The 24,652-nt window shown below is 30.3% G+C and overlaps 1 protein-coding gene across 1 annotated transcript in view; it reads left to right on the top strand.

The window, feature by feature from the left end:
* LOC148301980 (soluble guanylate cyclase 89Db-like) overlaps window positions 1-24,652 on the top strand; it is a 67,316-nt gene that overhangs the window by 25,209 nt on the left and 17,455 nt on the right. Inside the window, exons 3-6 of the mRNA XM_088272375.1 lie at window positions 17,069-17,146; window positions 17,960-18,081; window positions 19,776-19,969; window positions 22,578-22,711. Of these exons, the coding sequence (XP_088128501.1) occupies window positions 17,069-17,146; window positions 17,960-18,081; window positions 19,776-19,969; window positions 22,578-22,711 (528 nt within the window). The remainder of the gene's footprint in view (window positions 1-17,068; window positions 17,147-17,959; window positions 18,082-19,775; window positions 19,970-22,577; window positions 22,712-24,652) is intronic.

Here is a 24,652-nt window from a genome sequence, read left to right on the forward strand (position 1 = left end):
TTTAATTAATTTATTATGTGGTAATATCTTTCCATTTATTAGACTAGCTTCACGTTCGGTGTTTGAAAATGATGCGGAATGCATCAAAACATGTTTGATTTTGAGAATTCATGGTATTTACCAAGTAAAACTTGAATTTAAAATAATTTATAATTCTTTTTCCTTTACAATAGTTTTATAATAATGGAATGATGGAACACTCTATTAAAATTAGTACATTAATTGCTACTACTCCTACTACTACTACCATCACTCCGTTTCCCCGCAGGGGTAGGCAGAGAGGATGGAACGCCACACTCCTCTGTCCTGACATACACTCCTCGCCTCCTTCACATCCATACATCTAGTCATACATGCCCTCCGATTACGCAGACTTTTGACACCGCCAGATTTTAGGTACATTAATTGCAAAATCGGAAATCGAATTTTTAAATGTAATAAGGGTGCTTTAAAATAAAAAATCTTACTAGATTAATGGAAATGTCAGAAATCGAATTATGAAAAGTATTATGGGCGTTTTAAAATAAATTTCGTCAGCTATATTAATGGAATGTCGAAAATCAAATTTCGAGATATAAAGATAGTGACAAAAGTAATACAAAGATGATTAGGGCGTTTTAAAATGAATGAAAATAAATCATAAACAATTGTTGGGTAATATGTCCAAAATTAAACACGGTTTTTGGATTTAATTCTATTTTTATTTACGTATATATAATAATATGTGACGCGTTTCGTCTTATTAAGACATTATCAAACACAAAGTGCTTGATAATGTCTTAATAAGACGAAACGTGTCACATATTATCATGTATATTTAAATAAAAGTAGAATTCAATCAGAAAATCGTGTTTAATTTTGGATATATTACCCAATTCAATATGGAAGTCTATTAACTGTCTGCAGTTACAATAAATAAATCATATAATATTAAGTGACAACAAAGATGAAATGTCGGAAATCGAATCACTTTATTAAATTTTACAATTTTTAATTAATGTTTTACTTAGTAAATACCACTATTTCTTAAAATCTACTGTGACACGTGTTTCGATGCATTCCGCATCATTTTCAAACACCGTATGTGAAGCTAATTCTAAATTTTAGAGTTGGGTCCTTGAGACGTTGAAGGTTGAAGAGGGGGTAGTAGCTGTTTCTTATTTTTATTTATTAATTAAATTTTTATTTACACAGTAGATTTTAAGAAATAGTGGTATTTACTAAGTAAAACATTATTTAAAAATGGATAGATTTTACCACAAAGTGACTGCCGAATCAATTAATGAAAAAATATTACAATGCTACAAATTTCAACACATAAAGATGAATGACACATTTAAATAGCCCATAGTTGACACATCGTTGTTGAATCGATGTCTGATTGTTGAAATAATGCCACAAGTTCTCTATCAAAGGAGCAGAGAACTTGTGGCATTATTTTAAACTTGGCACGATCAAGTATGCCAAATACTTGAAAGTGGTCAGGTTGGGAGTCGAAACAATCGGCGGGTGTGTATGGAAGATGCATGAACGTGGAAGAGGCGAAGGATGTTTGCAAGGACAGAGTGATGTGGCGTTCTATTCTCTCTGCCTACCCCTGCGAGGAAGCGGCGTGGTTAGTTAGTTAGTTCTCAATTATCTTTCAAAAAACGAAAAATACTCGATTTCGCTCAAGTATAAATTTCAACATTTAAGATGTTGCATTTAAATATTTCTTAGTTCCAAAGTTGACATATAGTTGGTGAATCAAATCTGATTGTTAAACTAGCGCCACATGTTCGCAATTATCTGCCAAAAAACGACAAATACACGATTTCGCCAAAGTACAAATTCAACGCCACAAGTTCGCAATTAGCTATCGTAATACTGTTTTCCTTACTTCAAAATTCTTCCTCCCGTTATTAAGAAAAGCCAAGAAAATTGAATAAAAGGGAAGGATCTCGCTAGGTCAAAGAATAAACAAAGGCTTCAAATATCAAAGAAGAAATTTCCCCTCAGTAATAAGAGATGTTACGGCCTTAGAAAATCTACAAACGCTTAAAGAATCCAGTCAAAAGTACTCAAATTTCATAATTGATTACACGATAAAAGATTATAACAGAACGAAGCTAAAATTCTTCTCCATAATTAAGGCTGAATTGCAAATTATAACGCCTATTTAATGTAACTTATAACCCTTCATATTACAGTAGATATTTGGATAATGTAGCTTAGTGTAATGGTCAGCGCGCTCGGCTACCGTTCTGGAGGTCCCGGGTTCGATTCCCAGGGGGGTCAAATAAATATAAGTGATTATTTCACTGTAATATTTATTCAATATAACCCTGGACTGGTACCTGAAGCGGAGGGCTGATCATCTTCCCTTCATGTGTAAACGATCAAGATAACACTGCGTTTATATGAAGCAGTGCCCTATGCACCATTGGGGTGCGGATAAAGGTTTGAAAATGTAATGTTACTTATAACCCTTTATGTTACGGTAGTTATAATTATGTAACTTAGAGTATTTATATATTGCTTGCCAGATTGTATTTCCACCTGTTCATGAGAACAGCTGTTCTCTAAAAAAGTCGCATTTGCATTAATAAACTCAAAAAGTGGTATTAAATAAGTGTTTCATTTATATGTTTTGACTACCATATATATGGGAGATTTAGTATTTTGAAAAAGTGAACGTTAGTATATTTCATATTATTTTTTGTCTTCTCATCAAAGATGACGAAGAATATGTAAGTCTGGGCATTAACGGGGCTGACAACCGTCATAGGCTAGTTTAAGTGATCACTTTACACACGTGTGACATTCACCAATTTTGAAACTTTGTTCTTGAATCACTAGAGACATCTATTGGTCAGATGAAAATAATAATAATATGAAAAATAACTCCTATAATTGGAGATAATCCAGATTTGTGAATAAGTATTTGGACACACTCGAAATGTTGTTAACATATTTATTTATATGGATTACATGTTGAAATAAAGTGTACGAATTACTTTTCAATATAACCTACAAGTAATTAATTGCTTTTTGGTGGCCATTCCGTTTCGAAGGGTATGCAATCACTATTTTTCTTATCTGCGGGTGACAGATGATAAATTACCCTCATCTCAAACACGTGACATCTTAAAAAATAAAAATATACTTTGAAGACGTATTTTTTAGGTCCTCGGGGTTCAAACTCTTGAGAAGGCCTTATTCAAGCTGGCCAGAGCTCAATTAACCCTAAAATTAAATCAATGAACCCTTATCCTCACCCCAATGGTGCATAGGGCACTGCTTCATATTAACGCAGTGTTATCTTGATCGTTTACACATGAAGGAAAGTTGATAAGCCCTCCGCTTCAGGTACCAGTCCAGGGTAGTTTTGAAATAAATATTACAGTGAAAAAATCACTTATATTTATTTGACAGCCCCCTGGGAATCGAACCCGGGACCTCCAGAACGGTACCAGGGCGTACTGACCATTACACTACGGAGGCGGACAGATTATTAACATAAAGATATATAATATTAACATAAAGATTAGTACATAATATTAAGTGCATACTTACAAATGAACACGTATTTATGAGAGAAGATGTTCATCTGTGAAGTGTGTAAGAGGGTATAATAATATATGAATATATTCTATTATACCATATGAGAATGACTATGATAGTATGATTGGCAAATATGAAATGGAAACCTTTCAGTGAAAGCTTAACTGGCAGCATAGTAAAAATAAATTATTTTTTAATTATTTTTTACGAAAATGGCTCTATTTAAATTCACCAAAGTTTTTTTTACTGACACTTTTAACGCCATAGGGGTGACTGGTGACCTAAATCAAAATGCTTTAACTATGGAACCCATAGTCAAATGTAACAAATTAAATAAACTGATACATTATATTATTATTAAAATACGTAAATTACCGATTTTTTTGTGAATTTCTAAATTGACTTATTTTAGTATTGGCGTTTGACGTGTTAAGGTTATTTAAAAAGCACACTTATACACGTTTCTTGTGTTGGAGATCAAAGTATTAAGGATACCGTGTGGACAAATCGACTATCAATAAATGGATCGCAGATTTCAGACGGGTTTCAGATTTGATATATCAGCGGTGTGGAATAATCCAGATAAGAGGGTTTTGTTGACACATCACTGGAGGGAGTTTCTCCCATAATTAATGGCCATCAGGCTTGGAATATTTGCAATCATAAATCACTATTGACTTTACATCAACCCTTTGCAATTCATCAATATTACTCTTAATGACCTATAAAATATTTTTGCGGCGTAATGAAAACCTGATAAGAATGTTTGTATTTTTTTACACTTTATTTACTTATAATTTATATTAGTTATTTATTTATTTGTAAAGATAAATAATAAAACTACATATTTAAATATAAGATATTCTTCTTTCTCTCTTTCAATTTTTTTTAACAAATGTCAAATCGTAATAATTTTAAATACATCTACATATTCATTATATACAATATTTTGAGTGTGTCCAAATACTTGTTCACAAATCTGAATTACCTCCAATCATAGGAGTTATACAATTGAAAGAGTTTCTGCTTAATAAAAAGCTTCTTTCATCTCCCAATAGATGTCTCTAGTGAAGATCTAGTGATTCAAGAACAATGTTTCGAAATTGGTTCATATATATATGTAGATCTTCCAAGAATTTTAGCAGTGTGATTTCTATAATGTGTAGAATTGGTGAATAATACACGTGTGTAATTTGATCACTCATACCAGCCTATGACGATCGTTAGCCCTGTAAATGCCCAGACTTCCATATTCTTCTTCACCTTTTATGAGATGTCAAAAAAATTATTAATACAAAGATATGTTAAAAATATAAATATCTAGTGAATTCTTTTTTTTTAACTGATTTTTTTTTAATGACGAAAAGAAGAGGCGGAGAATGCCTGCAAAGTCAAAGTGGTATGGTGCTCTGGTCTCTCTGCCCACCCCTGAGATGAGTGACGTGATGGTTAGTTAGTTAATGAAAGTGTAGGACATAAAAGGTCATTTTTATTTCAATATATTTTTTTTATTCTTTTTATTTAGATTAAGTCTGGCTTTGTCAGATTTATGGTTTATGTTATGTACTGGAAAAACGGGCAGAATTTAAACAAAACAATAATTTTTGGCTTGTATTTCTCATTTAACTTTACTTCTCTGTAATGTATTATCACCGCTCGTTACATTATAACATATTACGAAACAAATTGATATAAATTCGGACATTCATATCATTAAATCGTGCAGTTAATCAAAATATGGGCTAGTGGCGAGGCGAAGCATATTAGTATTCTGCACATGGACTCCAATAATTCGGCAGTCGGTCGCGACAGGTAGATAAGTATTAATAAAATATAACCTTGCCAAATCTCACAGTATTGTTATGGGGGTCAGGTATCCAATTTTTCCCAAGGTAAAAGGGACCATTAGGATCTGTCCAGAGTAATAATTTTTCCACAGACGAAACTCCCCAAAGGTTGATAGAAATTTTTCAGTATCTTTACTTTTTTTTATTTGGGAATTCAACAGGACAGTTACATCGCATAAAGTAGTATTGTATATGTTTTTTATACTGTTCTGTGTAAAAAATTCCACATTTGTAAAAATACCTGGAAGAGGGAGGGAGGGAGGAAAAGGGGGGAGGAGGTCAAAGCTCAAGTCAAAGACACCTTGTACGAAATGAAAAACACACCACAATATCAATGTCAACCGACAATGTCGAGTTGAACATGAAAACATTGAACAAATTAAATAACGATGAAGAAGAATATGGAATGGTCTGGGTTTTTACAGGCTTTAAAACCTGTCATAGGCTGATTCAACTGATCACTTTATGTCGTAGTATATATAGGATATATAATATGTAATAGTTCCAAAAAATTGAGTAGTGTGGTTGTCAATCATGGGTAGAAAGGTGAATGTTACACGTGTGTAAAATGATCACTTAACCAGCCTACGAGAGGTCGTAAGCCTTGTAAATACCCAGACCTCCATATCCTTCTTCTGTGTTGAGATATAAAGACATTACAGAAGAAAGTTTAATTTTTTTTAATGTCCCGAAAAAAATTGAGAAGGATGATTTTTGCTCCAATTTATTTCCACTTTTTACATTAATTTCTATGTAATGTTTCAACTCAGTCCAATTTCACGAACACTCACATAGTCAAACAATCAGTTTATTAATTAGTTAGTTTTGCTTTATTAATTAATCCCTACGAAGCAATTTTCGATCAAAAGACGTGGAAGAAATATTTTAGTTATAATATTATTTTGTATTTTAATTGATTTTTTGCTGTAATAAATTCTGGCTTAAATTCATTGGTTAATATACCACTTTATCACAGCTTGATTCATATTCTTTAATACAGAGAATTTAATAATAAAGTTCAATTGTAAAAAAATGGTGTTTCAATTAATAATTCATTTAAGTTTTTAACATAAAATTAATACCGTTATATAAGAGTAAGTGACGCCTTATATCATGACTAAAAAATAAGTACATTACCAAACTTTTCTTCAAATTCACTCACAATATGTGAAAGGTTTGTGAAAGAAAATGTTATCCGAATTACTTTACCCTATAAATATTATCTTTCAAACGCAGCCTGCCTTGTAACTGATTTGGGGCTTATTCGTATCAATCCTTTATTTTATTAAAATGGTATTAGAATTCTTGTTTTAACAATATATAGTACATTAAAAATAGATTCTTTCCCAACGTTTTTGTGTTTCCAAACACTTTTTTACTATTTTTTTTATTGGCAGAGCACCCAAAATTGAATAATACATGATACAAACAATTGGTACCATTCGTTATTATGCTGTAAATTAAATGTGTTGTGTGTCCAAATACTTGTTCACAAATCTAGGTTTCTCCACTAATGAGTTATTTTTACATTTCGACTGAACATTGATTAAGAATAATATCGAATTATGAGTATTTACAGGGCTTATGGCCTGTCATTTTCTGGTTAAGTGATCACTTTACACGAGTGTAACATTTACCATTCCACCCATGATTGACAACCACACTATTCGATTTATTTTTATTTTTTGGAACTCATACACGTATCATTAACCTCATGACACTGTAGCTATGAGTTCACTAGAGCTATATATGGTTGGATTGGGATTTTTTTAATTTAATTTGAAAAATTGAATATCATGTGAAAAAAAAGTATAGTGTGGTTCTCAATCATGGGTTAAATTAAACCAACTTATGACGGGTCATTATTCCTGCAAATACCCAGACATCTATATTTTACTTTGTCTATGTATGTTCTTCTTCTTCTTCTTCTTCTTCTTTTACGACTAGGTCCTGTAATTCTCGGGTCGCTCCTGGGAGATGGAAGACCAGCTATCCTTCCATCGTTTAGGTGATCTTCCTGGGGGTCTGATCCCGCCTATGCCGCTGTCCGCTGCTACCCTCACCACTCGATCCGAACTCGCTCTTCTCACATGATCTCTCCAGGAACGTCTTCTTTCTCTTCCCCATCGCACAACATCTTCAACATCGCAGATTTTTCTTATATCTGAGTTTCTACCTCTGTCGCGAAGTGTTAGGCCTGCAACGGGTTGAGATGTCAAAATACTTTTGTCGACACAACGAAAATTGGCTGCTCCCTATTTATCATGTGGAATAAAAATATATTTACAACATATTTTAGACATTGAGTTTCTTTGTATGTTACATACACATATTCCATATTAAACGTAAAAGAGCGGAGAACATATTTTTAGAAAGATAATTTGATAACGACTGCCTACATTTCGGCAATAAACTGCTCCATGCTTTTACGGTAGTTGAGGGTCCTTCGAGCCCCATTACGCACTTTCCGCTACGTCATTCAAAAAAGAGCGTAGAAAAAATACACGTATCCATTTTGTCCTCATTTCTTGCTTGGTAATATTCGGCTCTTATAATACACACACACACACACACTATATATATATATATATATATATATATATATATATATATATATATATATATATATATATATATATATATATATATATATATATATATATATATATATATATTTATATATATATATATATACATATAAATACATTGTCGAAAATTATTGTTTAAACTACTTTTTTTTTTAATTCTACTCTATAATGTTTTTACCATAAAAATTTGTAAATTAAAACCCTGCCTTATATTATAAACATAATAAGCCAGAAGTTAAAAACACCTGTCGTGTTCTGCCTGATATTTCTTGGTGGAACTGTATTTTATATAATAAAACAACGATATGTTATTTGACCAGCGACCGAGTTTCATCATTACCGACATCATCAAATTTCATCAATACATCGCCAGCCTGATGATGTACGTAACGACTAAACCCTTGTTAATTAAAATAAAAGAGGAAATAGCTATAACGTCGTTGTTTTATTATTGAATAGGTTAATTTATAAATGTTCCTATGACCACACTTCGGAGTCTGGCTTTAATTAAATATTAAAAAAGGAATTAATATTATTTGCTCTTAAAAAATCAGGGTGCCTTTCCTTATTTTAATTATATTTTTCATTTCTTTTCATTACTCCGAATCGTTTGAATAGCCGTAAAATTTATTGGATATGCTTTGTCGCTTTCGGTTTGGAATTCTCGAAGTTTTAATTCGTGTACGGACAAGAAAGGACCTTATTTCAAGGATCTCAGAAGGAACGTGAGAAGTTTAAAATAATTCGCTTAAACCTGAAAATTCCTTTATCTCTTGAAATACAGTAAAATATTACTTAAACATAATTTTATTCATTAACATTTAAAAAAAACATCGGTATTCTTGTCAAACAAATATATAAAACGAAAAATGTAGGCTTTTTAAAAGTAAACTTTTTCATCTTTTTTTATTAACAATCCGCCTCCGTAGTGTAATGGTCAGCACGCTCGGCTACCGTTCTGAAGGTCCCGGGTTCGATTTCCAAGGGGGGTAAAATAAATATAAGTGATTTTTTCACTGTAATATTTATTCAATATTACCCTGGACTGGTACCTGAAGCGGAAGGCTGATCACTTTTCCTTCATGTGCAAACGATCAAGATAACACTGCGTTTATATGATGCAGTGCCCTATGCACCATTGGGTGCGGATAAGGGTTTTTTTTTTATCAACAAATGAAATTTTATTATTATTGGAAGCAATGGTAAGGAATTTCGAAAAAGTATATTTTTAAAAATGATTTTTCGTTCACCATTCTGCCCATTATTGAACAACCATATTGCATACATTTTTGAAAATTGTGTATATGCAAAGGTCTTGGATCTCTTTCATATGTGAGTACTAATTCAATGGATAGGTTGAGATCGCGTTTTTCGAAAAAAACCTAAATTTCAATAGATCGGTTGAGAATCATTATTTTCAAACACCGTAATATAGTTTTTGAAAATGATGCGGAATGCATCGAAACACGTGTTATAATAGATTTTAAGAAATATTAGTATAACCTAGTAAAATTTTAGTTAAAAGTTAAAAGATTTCAGATAAAGAATTAAAGATTACCACAAAGTGATTGTTGAATAAACAAATGAAATTTTAATCGTATCACGAAATAAATTTAAAGCATAGAATGAAAATTTTCATGTAGAAAAAAAAATCATGTCGAAAAAACAAAGAAAGTGCCGAGAAAATGTCGTCAATTAGTTACTAGTAAGTATCGTCCAAAATATTTCAACTGTTCTCAAGTCACAACAATATATTTTAAGCAGTTTGCAGAATTATACGTGACTTAATAAAAGCATCCTTCTTATGTAGCTGAGTCCTTTTTCATTTCGGTTCAAGGCTAAGGACCTGATTGTGAAATATGTCCTCGGTGTTGGAAGGGTCACGCCAGTTGCTATCCGCTCACTTCCCTCGCTTTGCGAACCCCTCAATTTACGTCCATTCCAAATATTCGCACACTTGCGAGTTGCTGCGGGAAATACGTCCAAGCACGTGAAGGTCTCAGATAAGGGATCCTTAATAACACAGACCTTTACCTTTCCGAATCCCACAAACAATATGTGAAATGGTGTGACCATTTGGTGCCCGTAGAATGAAACTAATATCCAACTTATTACGTGCGAATGCATAAATGTTTATTATAAAAATAAAAAATAAAAAACGATAAAGTGTTTTCATGGTATATGCATTTACACACATGTATATTTTTACACGCAATTCAGATATTTGCGAGATTAAAATGCCAACGGGCAGGACATGTCGCAAGTTAGGGTGCCAAAAGATGGCACCCAGAATTTTAAAATGAACACCGTGAAGAAAAAAAATCGGTAGGACGAACACAAAAAACGTGTATAAGTATATTTAAATAAATATATAAATATACACGAAGGAAATGTGATCAGCCTTCCCTTTCAGGTACCTGATTCGACTGAAAAATCACTAATATTTATTTTGACCCTCTTGGGAATCGAATCCGGGACTTCCAGCATGGTATATATATTTTTTATTTATATATATATATATATATATATATATATATATATATATATATATATATATATATATATATATATATATATATGTACATATATATATATATATATATATATATATATATATATATATATATATATATATATATATATATATATATATTTATATTTATATTTATATTTATATGTATACATATACTTCTAAATATTATTCAGAATATACCTACTAATATATCCCTTCAAAAATAAAGGAAGAAAAAAAAACAGGTTTAGTGTCTGATTTGTTTTCATACAATCCATACGTTCAGTAATATATTTTCGAATTTGATTTCACAAATTTCAATATATTTAATATATCCAAGAAGTCGTCATTTCTTTTGCCGTGATGTTCTACACGAACCGCTGAATTGACAAGTCGCAAAATTTTCACCCTGCTTTAGAATACCTACTATTTTCCTCATAGTATAATATAATACTTTATTTTGTACACAAAATGAAGTTATTTTTAACAAAACGCCATTGTTTGGGTACCTGTCTTATGATGTGAGCTTTTCAAGTATTATATAGTGCATAAGGGAAGGGTGTTCTCGCTCGTACGTGCTTAGATGGAGTAGGGTAGCAATTCTGTATAAAACACGAAAATCATTTTACGCGAGGCCTTTTTAAAAATTTCTGCAATGTAAAATTCTTCATCATATTTTTAAGTTATGGTAATTACGTGCACTTTTTTTAAAAATATAGAATGAATGGCGTTGCATATGAAATACATTGCTTTTGCCAATGTCAAGTTAATTTCATATTTTTCCTTAATTATAAAATATGATAGACTTATTATTAAACTATAAATATATTCCATTCAATTTCAAAAAAACAACCAAAAGTCTGTACATAATTGGGTTCCTGCTCGCCAGGATGAGATAGATATCTGTAGGGAGGGGAATAAGCGACAGTATACAGTAATTTTGTAAGTGAAATGTGTGACATTATATATGTACATATATGGTTAATTTATTTGGCATGAACTTTGTGGAATAACACGATGATTTGAATATAAAAATAAAATTTCTTGAATGTTTTTCGCAGATACTTTGTGGCACATTTTATAAATTTTATAAAATTATACAACTTTGTTTAAACCATTTTTTATTATTAGTAGACGTTAACCAACCGGTTTCGACAAGAACCTTGTCATCATCATGTTTTTTTTTAAATTCTAAAACATTAAAACAAGTTATAAGTTATGTTAGTCATTTATAACAAGTCAATATATTATATTTCTAAGTTTAAAATCGCTTTGGAATTTTTTCAGGGCAATAATAAGCTAGTAAGATATCAAATAGTCAATGATCACGTTTTTGTAAAAAATGCACATGGTCGCTTTCTCCTGTATGACTACGATATATCATATTTCATCCATAATACATCAATTGTGATAATTATATATGAGGATATTGGCAAAATAGACTTGTGTAGGTAAACCACAATAATATTGACCTCGCTAACTTCAGCGATTAAGGAAGTTCGCTTTTCTGTTACCCTCGAATAGTTTTTACTTGGGTGAACCAAACTTAGGAGTGAATCCAGAAGTTTTCTTCCTGTTTTTCCCCAACCTCTTGGATAAGTAATTGCCTCGTAATAAAAAAAAAATTCAAATTGTTACTTTCAATAATTAAAAGTAACAAAATTAAACACTTGAATAATCCACTTAATCGAGTTTTATTTTTATTTACGACTAATTTCGAAAACGACCGTTCTTTTCATCTTCTGGTACAAATTAAAACGTTTTAATTTGTACCAGAAAATGAAAACAACTGTCGTTTTCGAAACTAGTCGTAAATAAAAATAAAACTCTATAAAGTGGATTATTCAAGTGTTTAATTTTAATAAAATAATTATGTCATTCCACAAAGTTAATGCCGAATCAATAAATAATATATAAGTAACAATTTGAAATTGTAAGTGATTTAAAAAGATAATTCGGATGTCTGAGGCTAATCAAGTAATTTTTTTGACGTTCGTCTGTAATTTTTGCATATATGTATGTTAACTCGTGTTCATGTGTGACAGCGTAAAGATGTGATGGGAATTCTGGCGAGAGTAGAGGTGGAGAATAACAAAAAATATGACTGAATACAAGAGAAGTTGAAACAATTTAATAACATGCAAGACTAGATATATGATGCAAAGAAACAAAATCAAAAATATATCTACTGTGTGCCTCGTTAGGCACAACATGTGTGTTTTTCAATATCAAACAGTGGCAAAACACAACAAAGTCTTTCTTCCAACCCTATATATATATTTATATATGTATATAGAAGCAAAGCTTGAGTTTGTCAAACGAAGGATAAAAATTGACTGAATGCAGTCGAAATGCGATCTCTCAGCGCGGTACAACGATGAATGATAGATGTTCAAGCGGTAAAATAAGAAAATATGCAAGGTTGATTTATGTGTTGAGATAATTAGGGCATGTGGAATGAATGAGTGAAGAAAGAACGGCAAAAAAAAATATGAGTCGAATTTCGGAAAAAGGAGCAAAAGAAGACTGAGGAATATTGACTATGTACCTACAATATATATATATATATAAATATATATATGTATATATATATATATATATATATATATATATATATATATATATATATATATATATATATATATATATATATATATATATATATATATATATATATATATATATATATATATATACATATATATATATATATATATATATATATATATATATATATATATATATATATATATATATATAAATATATATATATATATATATATATATATATATATATATATATATATATATATATATATATATATATATATATATATATAAAAAAAAATTATGAGTCAAATTTCGGAAAAAGGAGCAAAAGAAGACTGAGGAATATTGACTATGTACCTACAATATATATATATATATATAAATATATAAATATATATATATATATATATATATATATATATATATATATATATATATATATATATATATATATATATATATATATATATATATATATATATATATATATATATATATATATATATATATATATATATATATATATATATATATATATATATATATATATATATATATATATATATATATATATATATATATATATATATAAATATATATATATATATATATATATATACATATATATATATATAAATATATATATATATATATATATATATATATATATATATATATATATATATATATATATATATATATATATATATAAATAAATATATATATATATATATATATATATATATATATTTATATATATGTATATATATATATATATATGTGTATATACACATATATGTGTGTGTGTGTGTGTGTGTATATACATTAACATACATATGTACATTAAAAGTTCAGGTTGATTTATATGAGACCCTTTTTAGTTTATTTATTATCCTTAAAAGTTTTCACGGTACAATAAATTATGTTACCCTTAGATTCTTAAAATCCTATAAATTATGGTGCCATCAAATCTTACCGAAGAAAGTTTGAAATACAAGTTCAAGTATTCAGTCACTCAAATGCTTGATAAATTAGTACAAGTATTGTTCCAGAACACAATACAATAATATTAAGATATATTGCCGTGCCTCGTCTGAAAATCTGGTTATGAAAGGTATGATTTACAGCTTACGAAATATTATATGGTATATCTGCGTATGTATTTTAATTACCTTTCCTCTATGACTTGGGTGTTAGAATATTCGTCGAAGATTTTAATATGGAAACACGTGTCTAAATAGTAAAACCAGTGCCAATTACATTAAAAATTATCAACGCTTTGGTAAAATTCAGTAAATCTCTTTTTTCGTTTTTATTGGCTCAATTCAAACTTTTTAAATTTTATTAAAAAAAAAAAAATATATATATATATATATATATATATATATATATATATATATATATATATATAAATAAATATATATATATATATATATATATATATATATATATATATATATATATATATATATATATATATATATATATATATATATATGTATATATATATATATATATATATATATATATATATATATATATATATATACATACACAACAAACAATATTCAATGCGTTTATATTAAAAGTAAGCAAGAAGACTTAAAGGTGTAGAAGAATCCGGCTTCGGAAAACTCCTTCGGACACGTGGAACAGATCAATATTTAATGTGATAATGTTCAACATAGCGGTAGCTCTTCTTACAGGCATAACGATCGGCAGGTTGGTCCTGTGCATAGGAATGTGAAACAATCTATGGCGACGCTGTCTTAGGTAACTATCGGGAACATACAGACCAATGCTCCGAATAGTTTCAGGATTATTGATTTTACCGCGCAACAATCGATAAAAATGCGTAATTTAAATGGTTGTACTTTGGGAACGCACTACATAAAAGTCGTTATGTATGTATTATTATCAACATTCAAGAGGTTTAACACCACCCTGTTATTTCATTCATATTTGGTCGGTCTTAGAGTCATATCTTTTTCAGTTTTATCCAGAGAGACCATCCTCTTGTGGGCTTTCTCTCAACTCTTTCTCACTAAAACAAGGACTCGAGGCGCACAGTGGGGTATATTAGCGATCTGGGCGGCCAAAAGTCACTTTTAAAAATATTGTCGCAGGTGTATGAAAAATATATCAACATGAAATAGAGTATTTTGTTGATGACACGCAATAATTGTATCCCCCCCACGCACATCTCACGTGTCTAATGGTCAGTCGCAAAGTTGTTGTTATTGTGAGTGCACGTGTTTCTCTTTCGCTGTTCGTTTAGTACGCAAACATTTCAGTGATTATTATTTTTTTTTGTATTACACGTATACAATTTAATAATGGATTGTGATCAAGCAGGTAAGATAGTGTATTGTACATAGATTTAAGTTGCAATAGCTAACATATTTACTAAAAAAAAACTAATTTAAATAAGTGCCTTTAAATGGATTTTTCCTTCATTTTTTTTTTAAATAAAGGATATTTAGTTGTGCTTCCGAGTGTTATCCGGCTATAATTTTGATTGTATTAAATAGCTTAGCCCTCTTTCTTTATATAAATTGAAAATTTTTTCGCAGAATTTTGCTCTTTTGCAAGAAATCGCTCTTTTAAGATGAGTCAGCACAATAATGAAAACTGAACTACGTACATTTTTTTATCTTTAAATTGTTACATTTTTATTTTAGGACCAGTAGATGTTAGAATAATGACTAGAAAACAGTTATTTATTATCATGCAGCAACAAAACGCTAATAAAATTAATGAAAAATTAGAATGCTTGCAAAAGTACCTTTTACAATTAGATAATTTTTCTGACGAGTGTGCAATGAAAATTAAAAACGATTTTTCGCATTTCAAGTCTGAAATGAAACGAAGATAGACTAATGCACTCAGAAAGGAGGAAACTTTCTTGATAAAAAATGAAAATTGGCTTGACGGAACTTTTACAATTCCTTGGGTAATGAATCGATCAGGACGACCATCAAAGTCGTTTGGTGAATCAAGTCAGAGAAGCAAAAGAAGGAAAACTGAAGATTTGCGCAAACATATTGAATTAGGTGTGCTCACCCATGCTACTTGGTCAAAGTTAGGAGAAAGCGGGATGAGAGATGCTTCTTTGGTGTTGAAAGAAATTATCTGTACACCTAAGCGTGCTACCAAATATAAGAAAGCGTATTCTCGTTGCCAGCAAAAAAATATCCGGATAACGCAATTGACTCCATCACAGGCTTTATCTATTTTTGTTGAAGCCGATCATTCGAGAAGGCAATATGAAATAGTAAGGAGTTCTCATAAAAAACTATACCCGTGTTACAGTATCTTACAAAAAGCAAAACTCGAGTGTTACCCTGCTAAGAAAGCTTACAGAGTAACTGAAACTTGTGCCGAAGTAAACCTACAGAGTTTAATGGATCACACTACCACGCGACTATTGACACATTTAGAAGAATGTTTACAAAATTTAAATAAAAAAGAAAGAGAAACATTAGTTTAAATGTGCAAGTGGGGTTGTGATGGAGCACAACAAGCTCAATATAAACAAACGTTTTTAAATGATGCAGACTCCGATGCAAACATATTTCAGAGTTCGTTTGTGCCCCTACAACTTATTTGTTCCTTGAATAATAAGGTTATTTGGCAAAACCCAATTCCTTCTTCACCACGTTATCGTCGTCCAATAAGAATACGATTTATAAAGGAAACAAAAAAAATAACAAATGAAGAAATCGCTTATATTAAAAGCGGAAGAAGAACTGTGTCCGGACGAGGAACCATGGCCATCTTTCTCGGACTAATATTTTTTAAATTATTTACTACGATTTGCATTTATTAAAAAAAAAAATTTTTTTTTTTTTTTTTTACTGATAAGTAAAAAATATCTCCATATAATACAATGAATTAGTCAAAAGGCATATTTGGAATCGATTTAGAACGAAAAATAATATTGGCCGCCCAGATCGCCAATATACCCCACTGTGAGGCGTCCGGAATGATAATTTATTTTATTTTATATTATTCTTATTTTGTTTCAGTTGGAGTACGGTGAAGAAATATGGAAAAAGGCGCTGGAAGACGTTGGCTGCAAACACACTATATTCAATACCCATCAGGTATGAAACAATAATTAATATACAGGGTGTCCCATAATCCGACGAATTCCTTTTAAGGGGTGTTAGGCCAGCTTATGAATCACCAAAAATGAAAATATGACCTTTGTAAAAGTGCCTTAGTTTTTTAGGTATTTCCACTTTTATGAATTTCCGAACATCCACGCCTTAGATCAGTTTTTTGAATGCCACTTTTTAAATTTTTCATATTTTATGATTCTAATTTTCGTTTCAGAATTGAAATCTATTTTAATTTAATTAAAAAAACTTAACTAAGGGGTAGATTTTCAGAAAATTCATAAAAGTGGAAATATTTCTAAAACTAAGGCACTTTTTATCATGAGTCATGAGGTGACCTATCAATTAATCACACTGATCTTTTTTTTAAATAGATGTATGATCAATCTCATGACATAGACATGTGAGTTATCTATACATTTAACTCTTTCATTTGGATGTATGCAAGATCCGAGCTCCTGATTATTTTTATATACTGAGAAGTATTTGAATACACTCAAAATGTTGTGAAGCTGGACAAAAAAATTAAATCATAAAAAAAATCCAGGCGTGTCATGAGATGAATGATTATTCTAGGAGTTTCAAAATTTAGAGTAGTGTGGTTTTCAATCGTGGGTACAATAATGAAGGTTGCACGTGTAAAGTTATCACTTAACCAGTCTACAACAGGTCACTAGCCCTGTGTCAAAAATATAAAAACAACTTATTTAACCTTACTTTTTTATCTAACCACAATATGTTATAATGAGATAATTTTTTTTTAAATGCACTGTTTTGTAATAAGTTTTTTTTTACCAGCAATACCCTGACGAGCTGATGACCAAACTAGCTGCAGCTCTGGCAAGTGCGACATCCTCGACTCCTGATATCTTCATGGGATTTTTCGGAAGATGTTTTGTCAGATACTTCAGTAACATTGGGTAAGAATCATTCAAACAAAATCCTACCTTAGTTAAGGCGGGATATTCGACAGCCGGCAACTTAATTTTCTTTTATTTATATTTGAAGCACTAACTTTGTGATTTTCTATTTTATAATTAAAATGTAACTTCGTTTTAAAATCACTATAAACTATTTTATAGTGATTTTAAAACAAAGTTACGTTTTAATTATTAATTTTCATTACCTAAACCCAGATAGCATTTACCGTGATTGATTTTTTTGCTTAACACACCGTTTATTTTATTTAAATCATATATTTATCACTCTCCTTATCATTCATCGTTCCATTTTTATATACACAGTATAAAATATTTATTTCGAAGTTTTTCTTCAAAATAAATATACGGTTTTGAAACGAAAAGACTTATTGATGCGTTTATTTGTAGTTCTCGAAACTAGTCGTGTTTCCATCAATAAACTTTTAAATGCAGTATTAGATGAGTGTTTTATATTTAATTTAATTAACCAACTTTATAATTACACAAATCAACACATAAATAAAATATCAATTTCTTTAATTAAATTAAATTGTTGCTCACGTTAAGAGTTTATGTACGTTTTAATACAAAAAAGGGATTCACATAATTCTCGGTTTAGATATTAATCGTATTATTATTTCTAACAATAGCATTGCATGTTTTACAGCCATATACATTATAAATAAGACTTGGAATGACCCAAATTGACCCCCGGAGAACATCGAATACACAGTAATAGCAAGATGTTTTTGTATGTATGATATATCTACATTTATAAGACGTTTTTACAAAAATAGAGTGTTAATTTTGTTGACCCGAATGCCTATTTTACATATTTACATTTTAATCAAACATCAATGAATATCATCATGAAATATTTAGGAAAATATTTGGATTTTTTTTTTTTAGGAAAACCAACACCAACAAATAAAAACAATTAACGCAAAGCCAATTACAGGTGTTCATAAATAGATACATGATTTATAAAAAAACATTCATTCGCAAACAAACACTCTCACACCCACATCGCTCACTCCTTTCAACAACGTCATATTTCAAAAATAGTCAATTTTCAGTTGTGCATATTTTCGGAATGCCCAGAAAATGTATTTTATATTTACCCGCTACAGGGCAGAAAGTATTGTTTTTGCATTTTGAAGAAAAGGATTGTTCAATTATTTTTTCAAATAAACTTAATATTTTTCAAATGGACAAAAAACATTCACGTTTTACCCAAAAAAATCTGTTGCACAGTAAAAAGTTCAATAAGTGGGTTGAAATTTATTTTCTTTACATTTCATTGTATTTTTAAACTTAAAAACGATCTCCTGAAAAATCAAGTTTTTTTTATATATGACGTTGTTGAAAGGAGTGAGCGACAAACGCTCACATGGACATACTATACACATAATGGTGCATATGTTTTTGTATGTGTGTGTGTACACGCACCCACACACACACACATCCAAAAACATATGCACCATTATTCGAAGAACAAACGCCGCACACTACTGTGGTTCTTTTCTAACAAGTCTATGTTAAATGTTTTCGAGATTGCATTAAAATTGGAAAAAAGTTCGCCATAAATATGAATTATGTCTATAATTAGTAAAAACAAGAGGAGTGTGAAGAGGAGGGTTATTTGGAGGGTTATTTTTTTTACTTCTTGATGATATTGGTATATTTAATTTAAGATACGATGAGATGATCAAGGCTACCGGGAGATACTTCTGCGAGTTTCTGCAGTCTGTGGACAACATCCATCTCCGTATGCGCTTCACTTACCCTAGGATGAAGAGTCCCTCCATGTACCTGACCAAAATTGACGACGATGGAGCAGTCCTGGTGTACAGGAGTGCCAGACAAGGGTTTTCCAGCTATTTCAAAGGTAAAAATAACAATATATTTACTTTGGATGTGTAATGTGAAGGAATTTTTGAATTTTTTAGATTAATCATACTCATAATTACAATTTACAATAATGTGTCCTCACCGGGTTTTCTTACAAGTACTTTCATATTAGTTATTATTCAGACCTGACGATGGAAGTTAAGCTTTCGAAATTAGTATTCATTAATAAACTCAAGTGGTATAAAAACAAGTGTTTCCTTAATCATTGTAACATGTCTTACCACAAAGTAAATGCCGAAACAAAAAAAAAACAACAATAACATCTTTACATTTATACAATTATTTGAAATATGCATTATTTTTTAATACATGAGATATATATTTTGCACATTAAAAGCATTGTTTTTTTTGTTATATTGTAATATAACACTCTCCTTATGATTTATTGTTCAGTTTGTGTAATACCACTTTTAAAACACTCAAATAATACACTTTCAAAAAAATTCGTTAGTCACGAAGTAGTTTTTTCAAGTGGTATTACACTATATGGACGATGAATGAGATGAGATGTAGCCTATTTTAGATTTACCCACCTCCATTATCCATTTACGAATAGCTCTTTTATACTTAGTTTCGTTATTTAATGACTTTATGGACAGTGAAACCAGGTTATACAACTTTTTTTTGCATAATTATCAAAGTTCTTTTGATCAAAAGAGGTAAGGTTTAATTTGGTTCGATTCTGTTTTTCGGATCGTGTGATTCTATTTTTTATTTTATTTCTTAAGTTAGCTTATATTACAAAAAATATAAAGTATTATTTACTCTTAATTTACATCATCTATGTATATATTTACATTTCCTTACAGTAAACAAAACATTTATTTTTAAATTCTTCCTGACTCTTTTCATTCTTCACACATTCTGTGTTAATAAAAGAGCTTTAATTATTATGAAATAAAGTTGTACAACCATGTTCCATTATCTATAAAGTCATCAAAAATAAAAATAAATGTAAAGGGCCATTCATAAGTGGAAAATGGAAGTTGCCAGATCTGAAATAGATCGCATTAATTAGCCAACGATCAAAATAACACTGCGTTTATATGAAGCAATGCCCTATGCACCATTGGGGTGCGGATAAGGGTTTTATTATTATTTATTTAATTAGCCATGTTGTATTTGATTGCGTAAACAATTTTCTTGCATTATAAATATTAAATAATTATTCTGAGATGTCCCCTCGGCACGGGATAATTCAAGGACGGCACAAAATGGTTATTTGTTAGTAATTACGTATATTAATAATGTGTATGATTATGTATATTATGAAATAAATAAAATTACGTTTTCATAAAGTGTGTTGATCGTGATTTGTGTGCTTTGCTGAGAGGTGCTTTCTTGTGTTATGTGAGAGTATTTAAAAAAAAATAATACCACTTATGTTATTTCATTACACACGACTGCTTTGGAAAACTACAGATGTTTTCATCTGCAGGTGAAAAGTAAAACTGTAGATGAAAACATCTGTAGTTTTCGAAATTCGTCGTGTGTAATGAAATTAAACATACAAAGTGGTATCAAACATGTGTTATTTTTTTTAAATTATCAACATGTCATTCCATGAAGGTTATACCGAATCAAAAAATATTATATTATTTTTTGACATCTCATCAAAGATGAAGAAGAATATGGAAGTCTGGGCATTAACGGGGCTGACGACCGTCATCGGCTGGTTTAAGTGATCACTTTACACACGTGTAACATTCACCAATTCTACCCATTATTGACAACCACACTACTCAAATTCTTGGAAATTCTATATATATGAACCAATTTAGAAACCTTGTTCTTGAATCACTAGAACTTCACTAGAGACATCTATTGGTGAGATGTAAAGAAGCTTTTTACTAAGCAGAAACTCTTATATTAGTATGTGAGGTCCGAATCCTGGATTATAATCACACACATGAGAAACGCCAGAAAATACCATTTTCATTTTGATTATTTAAGCTTATAATTTGACCAGATAATTTATTTACAACATTTTGATGTCAATAATGGGTAGAATTGGTGAATGTTACACGTGTGTAAAGTGATCACTTAAACCAGCCGATGACGGTCGTCAGCCCCGTAAATGCCCAGACTTCCATATTCTTCTTCATCTTTGATGAGATGTCAAAAAATAATATGAAAATAACTCCTGTAATTGGAGATAATCCAGATTTTGTGAACAAATATTTGGACACACTTAAAATGTTGTAAAAAAATATTATATATGAGAGTATATCTTACATGCATATATCGATAGTGTAAAGGCAAAGGGGTATACATATCTGTCGAAATTTTCATTTTTGAAGTTTGTTCCACAAAATGTCTAAAATAATGTATTCCATAATCTAGCAAAAGGATATAGCTATAGTTGCAATACTAATTTTGTTTCAATTGAAATAAATACATATAAAAATACATAAAACAAATGAGTCATACAATTTCACAAGTTTGTTTTTGCTCTGCTGTAAAATTTGGTCTGAGACAGATATACCCCTTTGCCTTTACACTACCGATATTAGGATTGTTTTTAGCGTATAATTGTTCGACTGTCATAAGTTGTAATTTTATTTTCTTTCCATTGAACATTTCAGGTCAATTAATAGAAATCGCAAAAGAGCTGTATGGATTTGACTTGGGAATACATGTAATCGACGAACAGCTTCCCACTGCAGAAACTAAGCATGTGCTGGTCACCTACAGACTCGACTTTGACAACAGGGAATATGTGAGTTTCTATTGTAATATTTTTTTTTGTAATGACGCCACAATACCTCAAGGCAGTGGTCCTCAACCTTTTTATGGCCGCGGACCAGTCAACTTTTGATAATTTTTGGGAGGGGACGTTGATTGTTTATATTTAAGGTCGTTTGATTAAATAAGTCGTATTTTTTACTTCGAAGGTACTTGTATCGGCGGTAACTTGGCGTGAAGGGGTTCTCAACTGAATAATTATTTTTTGTCCATAATTAAATAATTTTTACTTGGTATGTCTGTTTTTTTAAGCAGAGTTTTGGGCGGTCCGGTACCATTTGACCTGCGGCCCGGGGTTTTGGGATCACTGCCTTAAGGGTTAAAATTTTTTGATAAGATGTTTGAATGGACCATAAATGCTGCCAAGAACTCGCATATGAAAGAAGGTGTGAAATATGGGATAAATTTACAAGTTCCAAATAATTGAGTAGTTTGGTGATCAATCATGCCTAGAATAGTGAACGTATACTAACATGCGTTACAAGTGATAATTTAAACCAGTCTTTGACAAGTCATAAGACCAGACTTCTGTAATCTACATCATCTATGTAGAGACTTCAATTACAAAGATATGTTATTCGAGCGTATATATGGGATGATGATTAACATATTAAGGATATATGTGTCGCCTACTTTCTAAATCCGCCAGATCCAATTTTAAAAGATATTAAAATAAATACATCGGAATGCCAAATGTGGGTTTTATTGTGTAAAATATTTATATACGTTAAAACCCTGCTAAACAATACTTAAAAACAGAGTTGTATTTCAAATTCCGCTAGATTCATGGAACTTGCCTTCTGACCCATCCAGAAAGCGGGGATAGGTCAAAAATTAAGATGACGTCATTATCGGTTCGTGTCTCGTGTTTTTTTTTAAACACTGAAAATTTTCTAAAAAAATGGGAAAATTCTCTATTTCATAATATTTTATCTAAAGATAGACAAATCTTTTAAACATAAATGTTACCCGGAGAATTTTGCATTTTTTGTAAAATCGACTTACATGGATCTGGCAGATTTTGAAAGAAGGCGACACATATCTTACCATATATCAATAAATTCACTGAGGGTAAATAGTCACCCTAGTTACATTTCAAAGAATGTTATTTAATGTGGAACATTCTAGCTGTTTCTAGATCAAGGTACGTAATTCATGGGTATTCGAGCGTAAACGCTTTAAATCGAATCCTCGCTTTGTGTGAATAAATCTTGCATATATAGGATTACGAGTAGAATACGGAAGTACGTTCTCGTAATCGAGGAACAAAATTTGAAAGCGCATGATATCAAAATGGGTGCAAATGTTCTTAAAGTGGGTGCAAATGTTCTCAAAATGGGCGCAAATTATCTTAGAGTGGGTGCAAATAGTAAAATATGGAATCTTGGTTATTGAATTTGTATCAATGGTAATACTTTGCAACAAATGTGAAACTATGCTATTCTAAATAAAATATTTAAAAAAATCTTAGCACATAATAAATATGTTTGTTTAAAAGATTTTTGAAAATATTCATTTTTACATTCATCTCTAAAATTTTTTTTTTATTGAAATTATAATCTTGGATTTTTTGCTGATATTTTGAGGTATATTTTAAAAACTTTATAAAATTAAACTACAACTTTTTTCGAATACTTTTCTTTGTTGTTTCTTTTACATGATTATTGATTTTTCCGATTCAAATAAAAGCTTCCCGTATAAGCAACCAAAGATAGCTCTAGTGAAGTCATACGTGCAGTGTCATGAGATTGACGATATATGTAGGAGTTCCAAAAAAATTAGTATTGTGGTCATCACTGTAGAATGATGAATGTTGCACGCGTGTAAAGTGATCACTCAACCAACCTATGACAGGCCATAAGCCATGTAAATACCCAGATATCCATATTCATATATCGCTCACTCCTTTCAACAA

This window comes from Brachycentrus maculatus, unplaced genomic scaffold, assembly GCF_059751285.1.
Source record: "Brachycentrus maculatus isolate JH-2025_06_01 unplaced genomic scaffold, ASM5975128v1 h1tg000495l, whole genome shotgun sequence".
Classification (NCBI taxonomy): Eukaryota; Metazoa; Arthropoda; class Insecta; order Trichoptera; family Brachycentridae; genus Brachycentrus; species Brachycentrus maculatus.